Source organism: Brugia malayi (assembly GCF_000002995.4).
Source record: "Brugia malayi strain FR3 genome assembly, contig: Bm_v4_Chr2_contig_001, whole genome shotgun sequence".
In the NCBI taxonomy this organism is placed as follows: domain Eukaryota; kingdom Metazoa; phylum Nematoda; class Chromadorea; order Rhabditida; family Onchocercidae; genus Brugia; species Brugia malayi.
In genome coordinates this window covers 13,413,370-13,425,653 of record NW_025062476.1, presented here as the reverse complement: position 1 = coordinate 13,425,653, position 12,284 = coordinate 13,413,370, and the positions used below count along the sequence as shown (strand labels likewise).

General features: G+C 26.2%; 2 protein-coding genes across 2 annotated transcripts; one reads left to right on the top strand and one right to left on the bottom strand.

Annotated features, from left to right (window-relative positions):
* Positions 1-383: 383 nt before the first annotated feature.
* Bm148 (uncharacterized protein) lies at positions 384-4,068 on the bottom strand (the record flags this gene model as incomplete). Its single annotated transcript, XM_043079447.1, has 3 exons — positions 384-509; positions 726-864; positions 3,965-4,068. The coding sequence occupies 3 exons, from the start codon at positions 4,066-4,068 to the stop codon at positions 384-386; spliced, it is 369 nt and encodes a 122-aa protein (XP_042935381.1).
* Positions 4,069-4,336: 268 nt separating this feature from the next.
* On the top strand, positions 4,337-10,966 carry Bm8396 (Snowski, identical; the record flags this gene model as incomplete). The annotated part of the gene is made up of 3 exons (XM_043079446.1): positions 4,337-5,344; positions 9,623-10,475; positions 10,749-10,966. 3 exons carry the CDS (start codon positions 4,337-4,339, stop codon positions 10,964-10,966), a joined length of 2,079 nt encoding a protein of 692 aa, XP_042935380.1.
* Between the last annotated feature and the right edge of the window lie 1,318 nt (positions 10,967-12,284).

Below are 12,284 nucleotides of genomic sequence, written 5' to 3'. Positions count from 1 at the left end.
GTTAAATTCATCTCAAAAATAATTCTACTCACAAATCTCAAAATATTAATGATTATCAACACGAATCATTATTATTATTACTGTCATCGTCATCATGATCATCATTATCGTTATCATTATCATTATCATTATCAACACTATCATTGATCGATTCTTTTTCCAAAAATAATAGATGATAGAAGGCCAATTGTATTTTTCGCAGCTATAAAACTTTGCTATTTTGTTTGAAATTTATTTACATTTATTATTTATACTTTATATTTTATACTTTTTTATGTATTTTTGAATAATTCTGAGCAATAATTAAGAGATATCTGATTAAAACGATTAATCGATGACATATTTTTCATCAATCATCATCACACCATGCATTTTGCCCAATTTCATTCTTTAAAATGATCCACAAACATTTCCTCTCGATCGAATATATCATTATCATCGCCAATACTGCCATCACTATCACTATCACTATCATCATTATCATCGTCATCATTACAATCATCATACCACTACCATTATTACTACTCATCAACAATACCAACAACACGCCATCATCATCATATCATCACCATCATTATTACTATCATTATTACCGATAACTTATCAATACCAACAATACCACCATCACGATCACCATCACTATCATCACCACCATCCTCCCACCATCATTATTACTACTACCATTATTACCGTAAAACTGTACTGATATTGATAAAAATGATTACCGTTAACATCCACAGTACTGCCATCATCATCATTATCAATAATATATCATTAATGCTATTATCTTTACCAATATCACTGGTACAATTACCATTGCCATAGCCATCAATATTATTATTATCATCATCATCATCATCATCACTGTACGTTTAAAAAGAAAGAGAGAGAGAGAGAGAGAGAAAAGGGGAGGAAATGGATACGAAGAGAGTAAAAGAAAGAATTAAAAAAAAAAACTCAAGCATGTGTTACATAGGAATGAAAAAAAAAAGGAAGTACTGTGTACTATATTCACTTCTTCTCTCTCTCTCCCTCTCTCCCTCTTCCTCTCTCTCTTCCTTCCCTCTTTTTTTATCTTTTTTTTCGTTTTTCGTTTTTTTTTTTTGATTGAAATTAAAAAGAGAAAAAAAAGAGAGGGAGAGAGAGAGAGAGAGAGAGAGAGAGAGAAAAGAAGGATTCGTTTTGTCTTTTTTTTTTTTGGCCATATTAAATTGGTGCCGAGTAGTACCTTTTGCCCGAAATTCATCCTTTTTTTTTTTTTAGTTTTTTTATTTTTTATTTTTTTTTTTTGTTCCATATAGGACAAACATAATCGATAATATTTGACATGGATAAGTTTCTGCTATTTTTTCCTTTTTTTTTTTTTTTTTTTTTGCTTACTTTAAAACATTGAATAGAAATAAAAAATTATCATTTATTGATTTATTCTTATCATTTTTTATCAAAATGATAAGGATATATTATCTGTTATCATTTTATATTATAAATTATTGATTATTTTCATTATTAAATTTTATCATTTTATTAATAATAAAAAAATATTGAATAATACCTCTTTTTTTTCTCTTTTTTTTTTATAAATTACAAAATTCAATTAATATTTGCTATATGATTTATTATTCTATTTTCACATCAATAAAAATGAACAAAAAGGACAAAAACAGAGAGAGAGAGAGAGAAAGGGAGATAGAAAGAAAGAAAGAAATCAAATGAGGAAGTGTTATCATATATAAATATATATGAATGATACATTTTTCCTATCATTTTTTTATCTCTCATCCTATTACTCTATAAATCACTTATCATTAATTATCATTGTAACTAGCGTTTTCTTTTTTCTTTTAAATTAAATTACACTTATATTAAAATAAATATGATAGCATTTGTGTATGTGCATATGTTATCATAATCAATAACTGATATATATATATATATATATTTCTTTTTTCATTTATTGAATTCATTTTTTCTCCTTTGCTTCATTCTTAGGGAATTAATTTTATTTTTTATATCTCATAAATATACATAAATATATTTATTATCAGTAATATAATCGACAAAATATATTGCATAATTAAGAAAAAAAAATTTTTTTTTTTCCCTTTTTTATCTTTTTCTCGCATTTATCTCTTTCTAATTCTTCGTTTTATACAGGAGAATAGAATGGAATAGAATAGGATAGGATAGAATAGATAGGATGGAATAGAATAGAATAGATAGGATAGAATAGAAGATAGATAGAATAGAATAGAATAGAATAGAATAGATAGGATAGGATAGGATAGAGTAGAATAGAATAGAATAGAATAGGATAGGATAGGATAGAATAGAGTAGAATAGAATAGGATAGGATAGGATAGAGTAGAATAGAATGGAATAGGATAGGATAGGATAGGATAGAGTAGAATAGAATGGAATAGGATAGGATAGGATAGGATAGGATAGAGTAGAATAGAATGGAATAGAATAGAATAGGATAGGATAGGATAGGATAGGATAGGATAGGATAGGATAGGATAGGATAGGATAGGATAGAATAGAGTAGAATAGGATAGGATAGAGTAGAATAGGATAGGATAGGATAGGATAGAGTAGAATAGAATGGAATAGGATAGGATAGGATAGGATAGAGTAGAATAGAATGGAATAGAATAGAATAGGATAGGATAGGATAGGATAGAGTAGAATAGAATGGAATAGAATAGAATAGGATAGGATAGAATAGGATAGGATAGGATAGGATAGAGTAGAATAGAATAGAATAGGATAGGATAGGATAGGATAGGATAGGATAGGATAGGATAGAATGATTTCATTCTTTTTCCCGCATTAATTTCTCACTAATTTATTGTTTTACAATGGGAATTTTAGAATAATAGAAGAGAGGATAGGATTAATTTAAAATATATTTTTTCTATTCTCAAAATCATATATTATTTTTCTTTTTTTTTTTTTTTAAGAGAATAATAGATTAGAATATTGTATAATTTCTATTCCTCTCCCTTTCTTAACACAAATTTAATTTAATTTAATCATTCTTTCACCCAAAATTATCTCTCCCCTTCCCATCTCTTCCCTTCCCTTTCCATCTCTTCCCTTCCCTTTCCATCTCTTCCCTTCTCTTCCCATCTCGCTGCTCCTCCAACTTTTATTTATTCGTACGAAAGTATAAAATATAAAAGTGCAGCGTGCAGTGCAGTTACTTTTCATTGGTGCTGCACATCTTGCTACGTACATATGCCTGTCTGTCTGCCTCTTTGTCTATGTGAATGCGTGTGTGTGTCTGTTTGTTCGTCTGTCTATGAATATGCATGTCTGTTTGTTTTGTCTACAAATATGTGTATGTGTGTATGTATGTATGACATAGACAAGCACGCGGATATACTTTGTTGCCAGATTTCATTATACGCAGACAAATTGCCGTCTAGTCATTCCTCTTTTTAAAATATGCCCTTCCTTCTTTACCTCTCTTCCTTTTCTCCTACTATCTCGATCCCTGTTCTCTCTGTCTCTCCCCTATTTATTATATGAAGTAGACATGTACACAAGACAGAGAGACACATACACACACTGTGAACATACATAGACGATTCAGACATTTGTATGTATGTCTAATATTTAGCACAAAAGAGAGAGGGAAAAAGTGAGGGGAGGAGATAACGACGAGAGGAGGGAGAGAGGAAGAGAAAATAACACTCAGTATCTGTCCTTCAGTCTTAATAAAAAAGGGGAAAGAATGAAAGAAATACGTAGAGACAAAGAAGAGGAGAAAAGAAAAGGGGAGAGGGGAAGAGAAAATAGAACGAATATATGTATGCAATATGATGTATGTCAATGTATGTTAGTGTCTGTTAAGCATGTATGCTAGTGAACGAGAGAAATGAGTATGCATGTGTGTGTGTTGTATGTCTGTTCCTCTTTTTCTCATTCTTTTTCATTTTCCTGTGTCTGTTGAGCGATAAACCGTTGTCGTTTGTATAGCGCTTGCAATTGTGTCATTGTCATCGTCGTTGTCGTCGTTGTCGTTGTCGTCGTCGCCGTTGTCGCCGGTGTTATCGTTGTTGTCATTATAATCTTCAACAGTCAGATTTGGTGGAGTCGTTGAAGTAACAACAACAATAACAATAACAGAAACAGGGACAACAAATAAACAACAACAACAGCAACAATAACGATAAAGGATTCAACAAATATAGCAACAGCAGCAGCAGCAGCAGGGATATGATAAATTGGAAATTAATAATGATAATGATGGAAAAAGGTATGATTTGGATGCTGATGGAACGATTGGAATATTATCTGAGATAGCACGAATTATTTATTTCATTTAATAATAATGTCAACAGTAATTGTAACATCAATATTATCGACAACAACAACAACAGCAACTGGAGCAGTAACATTAACATCAACGTTAATGTCAACGAAAAATAGTATTGCTACTACTACTACTTCTGCTACTACTACTAATACTACAAATTTGAATTCAATGAAGCAGTTGATAACAGCAGCAACAACAACAACAGATGATATTTTACTTGATGAGTTATCATCACGTTTGCATGGTGTTTTACCAATTCAACCAACACCATTACTATTACCATCTGATCATATTTCATCGTCACTTAAAAGTACACGTTTAAATGGTCATTTAATTTATTGTTTTGTTATTGGTGGTGAATGCCGTTTATGCTTTCCACAAATAATAAGCGTTGTATTACATGATGTACCAATTAGTGATATTAATGAATTATTTATTAATTTAAATATTCATATATCAGTTGCTAGTCAACAGCAATTGGATACATTAAAATTAGCTGGTATTATGCCAATGACAGCTGACAGTTGTGGTTTAATAACAAAAAGTGATGCAGAACATTTAGTTGCTAAATTATTACCACAATGTAGTGGTTATCGTTTAGCAACAGCAGGATCATCAACAACAACAACAGCACCAACAACAACAACAATAGCAGCAGCAACAACAACAGCAATGATTAAATCATATGATGAACTAATGATGAATGATGCTATACCAGTAATGCATGATTGCTTTGATGGTTGCACTGGTATATTAATACCAATGCTTAATTGTGATGAACAAATTGAATGTACCCAATGTAAATTATTATTTACTGGTGAAAAATTTGTCTCACATTCACATTCCATGCAACAAATTCAACGTATATGTCATTGGGGTTTTGATTCATCAAATTGGCGACATTATTTGCATTTACCAGAATCATATGAAAATGATTTGAAAGCATTGCAAAAACTTGAATTATACAAATATCCAACAATGATGCATCGTCTTGGTAAACGTTCCGCTTCAAATGCATTTACGGTAAATTTAATTTTCTCTTCTCTTCTTTTATTTTTTTTTTTTTTTAAGAAAAAAAAGCTTTAATTTATTGGTAGTATTATTTGATTATTTTTTTTTAATGTATATTTGATGTAAAAAAGAATTTTTTTTTTTTTTGATTATTTAATTATTGTGAAAAATTATTTATTTTTAATTATTTATTATAATAACAAATTATTTACATATTTAAACTCTCTTTTTTACTATATTAATTTTAATAATACTGTTAGAATTGAGAAGAGAAGAAAATTATTGAATTTTTAGTAGAGTTTATTGAATAGAAATAACCAAACAATCGTTTCTCCAACATTCATTCATTCATTCCTCTTTGTCGGGTCATTTTCAACCCTAACTTCTCTCAATGATCAATGATCAGTAATCTTTGATCATCGATCCCTTAATCATCTTTCCATTAAAATATTATTTAATCATCTCATAGTCTCATTTGCTTGCTATATAATGGCAAAATTAGTTAGTATTATTTGCCTGATAATAATTAGCTTTTTTAGTATCATTCCCTTATGCATGCATAAAAATTTTAGTGATTCAATAATTAATAATTAATAAAAAGCGAGAGAGGAAGAGAGAGAGAGAGAGAGAGGGATGGAGGGAGAAGGAAAAAGTGGAGATGGAGAGAAATGAAGAAAGATAGAGATAGAGAGAGAGAAAAAAAAACAATATAAGAAAGGAATTTTAGTTTTAAATTTTTATTTAAAATTTGAATTCATATAATAAAATTGAAAAAATAAAAAATTATTATTTAGTTTGAAGAAAAGACATATAAGAATGATTTGCAAATGCAATACTTTTTCATTTTATTTGATAATATATTATTTCAAATTTTTTTTTTTTTTTTTAAAATATATTTGAAAAAAAAGAATGCAGTAATGGAAATTATCATTTTTTTTTTTTTTTTTTGAAATATTTCCCATTCATTATTCATTCCATCTATCTATCTATCTATCAATCGATCTATTTACTGATTGCTGATAATAGACGTTGGGACGCTATACAGTTTAATAATAGATACTGTTTACACTTTTCTTTCATCATCTTCATAAATTGTTTCGTTCAATTCATTTCTTTTTATCGAATAAAAATAAAAATGGAAAGAAAAAAAAAAGAGAGGGAAAGAGAGTGAAAGAAAGAAAGAAAAATGAGCAAAAAATGAGGAGATAAAAAGAAAGAAAGAAAAAGCAATAAAAAAATGAACAATACAGAGATAAAAGTAGAAATGAAGAGAAATTTTAGTTCGTTTTGTTATGATTCAAAAAAAAAAAAAAAAAAAAGAGAGAGAGAGAGAAAAAAAAGTTGGACTGGTTTTTTGTACTTTGCACTTTTTCATTCTTTTGCATAAATTTTAAATAATTTCTTTTTCACCCTCTCTCTCTCTCTCTTTTTCTCAGTTTATTCTCTTTCTTGTCTTTTTATTAGCTAACAAAGAGCAAAAATAATAGCATTATTGTTTAAAAAATTAAAAAAAAAAGAATTCATGCAAAATTGTTTAATTTTCTTTTTTCTTTTTACTTTATTGAAAAGAAAAAAATTTTTTTTTTTTTTTGGTAAATATTAACTTAAGGTTTTTTTTGTAAAAAATATAAAAAATAAATAAGTTAGGAGTAAAAATAATGCAAATAAAAAGAATGAGAGAGAGAGAAAGAAAAAGAAAGAATGATGAAAGAGGAGAAAAAAAGTGCAAATTTATGTTATTATTTTTTTATATTATTAAATTATATTATTATTTTTTATTTCACTTATATATATAAAAATTTTTCTTTTTATCATTATTATACTAGTTAGTGTAATAAAATAAAATTGGAAATGATGAAAGTTCAATTTGAATATTATTTAATGTATCATATCATTGTGTATAGTAATCCTAAGAAGATATGCTAGAAATGTGATCCTAAAGCTTACAAATTTTCTATGCTTAATTCAAATAGCTAATTTAGCTTAGTGAACTGATAGCTTTAAGAAGAGCAACTGTGAAGTACAAGTTTAGTGCTATGATGTGATATGATACATTAGTGCATATCAGTAGTGTTCAAATGAATGTAGAGGAAGTAAATTACGAAAAATTTACATCATTATCATTGTTGTTATCATTATCATCATTATTATCATTAATATTATCATCATTGTCATTATCATCTATCTTGACTCATTGCGAGAAATTTATATTTCAAGGAAAATGATGGGAGAGAGAAAGAAAAAAGGAAAGGAAAGGAATATGATATTACTTTTCTTTTTGCTCAAAATTTTGTCAATCTTTTTTCCTTTTTTTTTGATTAAGATGAAAATTATGATATCAAAATGAAGCAAAAAGAAAAATAACAAAAATGAGAAAAAAAAAAGTGGAAAATTGAAAGGAATTAATCAAACATTATTGCTATGATAAATAAGTTAAAGTATTTGAAAATTTTTCTTTTCAAACATTTAAATTTCAAACATTTCAAACAACATTTACAGTAATTTTCACCATTGCTTTTTTCCCCTTTTCTTTTCTAATTTTTTAATTTAATAGAATAACATTTGTTTTATGCATATCCATATGTTATTATTTGTGTTTTATAATTAAACTACAACAAAATATCGCTATCGTTATTATTTATTGCGACACGGTAGAAAGTGATATTATATAAATAATAGTAATTAATAATTAACAATAATAATAATATTAATGATAATAATAATAATAATAATAATAATGGTATTAATAATAAAATTATTAACAAGCAATAATAATCTCCATTTATCACATGCTTTTATAAATGATTTGTGTTTTAAATATAGTTAATTTCTTAAAAACACTAGTAAAAATAGTCATGGAGGAGGATTTTTGATGATATGTAATTTCTTTCTTCTTTTTTTCCCTCTTTCTCCCTCTCCCTCTCCCTCTCCCTCTCTCTCTTTGTCATCCTTTTTTTTATTGTTTTTTTTTTTAAATTTTGCTTTCATCAGCATTTTTTCTTTTCTACTTTCAAGTGTATAGAGTTGGATTTTTTTTTTTAGAAATAATTTCTAAATTTTTTCGTGGAAATTTTCTTGATATTCCATATAATTGTAAATTTAATAAAATCATTTAGCTTCTTTTTCCTTTTTCTTTTCTCTTCTAAATATTAGAAATGATAAATGTTGTCTTTTTTTTCTCCCTTCTTTTTTCTTTATTTTGTTATTTTCTTCAAAAAGCAGTACTTGGCATAAACAATTTAGAAACAACAGATGCGAAATGATGGGGGAGGTGATTGATTGATTAGGATGATGTGGAAAATTTATTTGAATTAAAAAAAAAAAAAGGTGGAATGTTAGAAAGGAAAGGAAGAAGAAAAAATGAGAATGAAAAAGTAATATCGATTTAACAAAAAAAAGGGAAAGAATGTATTATCATCATTATGTGATAAGAAAAATTTTAGTAAGATAACGAAAATACAATATGAAAGTAGAAGTGAAAGTGAATGATAAAATTTAATTTAGATAGATGGCTATATTATATGTTTATAACTTAATAATTCTTTTTTTTTTTCCTTTCATTTGAAAATTAAAAATTAAAAAACAAAAAAAAGAGAACAACACAAAAACAAGAAGAAATAAACTTTAGCACATTTTGTGATTTATGATTAGTATGATGAAAATTTTAATTGTAATGTAGTACTTTAAAAAAGTAATGCTGATAAATTTTTGATAAGTTTGCTTAATGAAAATAATATCTAATTTAAAATTTTAAAATTAATAATGATAGCAATTAGACAACAACAATAATAAATATATAAATTATTGTGGTATGTTATTAGCAAAATAATTATAATATCTTGAAAGGTAAACGATAAATTAGCTGTGGATATTTTGAGAAATGATATGATATGATATATGTTAATGGTTGAATTAAAAATTGACTAATTTTACGATGAATATTTATTGAGCATTGAGAACAATATTATATTAACAAATTTTAACATAAAATAACTGTGTATAACTGCTTCTGTAGTTTTTTAATTCATATATATATATATTTTTCATAATTTTTTTGTCACGAAAAAAGATTAACCTAAACTTTACTTATAATTTCACTTATAATTATAATATAAAAATATGGCGAAGAAAAAAAAAAAGAAAAATCAATTAAAAGCTTTTTCTTTTTTTTCTAAAATGAAGAAAATAATTTTGTATATTAGTTATTTTCGCTTTCTTATTTTCTATTTCTTTCCATTTTTTTTTTTTTTTTTTTTTGTTTCTTTAACTTTTTAATTTTTTATTTTTCAGACAATTGAAAGTGGTAGCTGCTCAAAAGTGGCAAATTTAGCAATGACAACAGCACCATCATCATCAACAGCAATAAAATCTATTGAAACTGAAACTGAAATTGGAGGAATTGGTATTGAAATTACTCCAACAATTACTACATCATCGATGATGAAATCATCAATGAATAATGATTTTAATGAATATAATATTTTAAAATTTTCTACCACTACTACTACTGCTACAACTCCTATTACTATAACCAATACATATGCAACAACAACTATTGCTGATACAACAACAGTAACTGTAGTTACACCAACAATTCCTTCAGCTACATTAACAACAAATTCATCATCATTTTTACCCATACAAATACCAGTAATTAATGATCAATCATCTTCATCATCAGCATCATCTGGTATATCATTAATAAATTCTCAATTACAATCACTTCTTGCGCTACAACTTATTACCTCACAATTACCTCTAGCAAATGAATCATATCGTTTACCTATTCTTACAAATCTTCCATCTCATCTAACATCTGATATACGATGGAAATCAATTTATGATATACAATCATCATTATCATCATCATTGTTATCATCATCAGCACCATTAATTAATAATAATAATAATAATAGTAATAACAATAACAGCAATAAATTAACAGTTGATATGAGACAAATTACGGATGAAAATCTGCCCAATAAATATATACCTATATTATCTACTACTAGTAGTACAACTTCTAATAATACTACTATTTCTACAACAACAACTACTAATAATACTGCTACTGCTACTACAACAACAAGAACAAATTTTGATATACCAATAACATCAACAACAACAACTACTAGCAAAACAGGTATCATATGTGAATAATATTTGTTTTATTATTTCTTTTCTTTTTTGTTTTTTTTTTTTTTGTTATTTAAAATATTCGAAAAAAAAGTGAAGAAAAATGGAAAATTTTTTCAACAATTGGTTTATAAAAGAAGAATAAGAATAAAAACTGACTGACTGACATAATTCTTTTTTTTTTTTTTTTTCATATATTAAATGATCAATTAAAATTTTTTTTTTCTTTTAATTTGTATATGAAATGAAATTAAATGGAATATTATAATACATTTTATAGCAATATCATTGGAAAAATTATTGGATCAAACATTGAAAGAACCAGTTTTATCAGTTGCCAAATTATTGATTATGGAATTTCGGCGTGAAAAAGAATTGTTACTTAATCAAAATGGACAATTACGACGTGAAAATGCACTTTTACGTAGCGCACTTGCCAGCAGTACTGTTTTAGTTGGCTTAAAAGGATTAACCACAACAAATGTTCCTATTTCATAAAAAAAAAGAGAAAAATTCATTCATTCATTCATTCACAGGATCATTCTTACTACCTGATTGATTAATTGATTGATTGGTTGATTGATTTATTTATTCGATTTTTCTTTTTCTTTTTTTTTTACTTCGTTTTTTCCTTTTTTTTTAAAAAAAAAAAAAAAAAAAAAAACCTCAATATCTAAACCGGTGAATTATTATAATGTAGTATGATTGGAGGGGAGGGGGAGCGAAAAAAAAGAGAAATGTTAAATTCATTCTTAATTGTCCTTTGTTCAACTCATTCTTTGAAAAAAAAAAAAAGATTGCTACAACTATTGAAAAGGAAAAGAGAGTTGATAAATTGAAAAAAAAAAAAAAAAGAAGAAAGAGAAGAACAACAGTAAAGCTAATGTCATTTACTAAAAGAAAAGAGAATTAGTTTTTCTTTCTTCAATGTAGTTCAATAATTCCTTTATAACATAAAAATAAAAGTTTGAATGAATGGAAGAAAAAAAAAAAAAAAAAAAAAGAAAAGCATAAAAGCTTGAAATGCTTTAAGCAAAAAAATTTATTCCGAAATGATTAAAAATTTCAATAAATGTTCTTTTTTTTTTTTTTCTATTATCTATACGATCTAGACATTCAATTCAATGATGATACGATTGCTTAATTAATATAATTTGTTTATTTGTTTATTAGTCAGTGTTACCGATCTCGTTTCTACTACGGGTTTGCAGCAAGCAGACCGAGGTCGGTGCTCAGACTATAAATTATTTTGTTGTGACATTTTAGAAATTTACTATGCTATATTTGTCGTTTTAATTTTTGATTATTACAAAGAGAAAAATGATAATGATGATGACAATAATAATAACAACAGTAAGAATATATAATAATAATAATAACAGCAGTAATAGTAATAATAATGATAGTAGTGGTAATAATAAAAATAATATTAATAATGGTAATAATAAATAAATAAATGAAGATGATGATAAATAACAATAATAATAATAAGTTGGCTCAAGGACCACGGTGGAAAAGTTTTGGCTAAGAAATTAGATTGATTTCATGCTTTAACTTTTTTTCTTTCTTTTCTACAACTTACTGAAATATTTATTGCTAAATTCAAATTTCATTTACTGTCTTACAAGTATTTCTGTTTATAAGTAAACAAAATTATTAATTGCTTTTTTTTTTTTTCAAATATTAATCAATTTTAACATTAGAAATTGAAGATTTATGATGATACATCGATGTTTTATATAAGTAAGGAAAAAAGGAAAGGAAGGAAAGAACATGAAAAGTGGAATGTGATAATGTTTTTTGATTTTAAATTTGA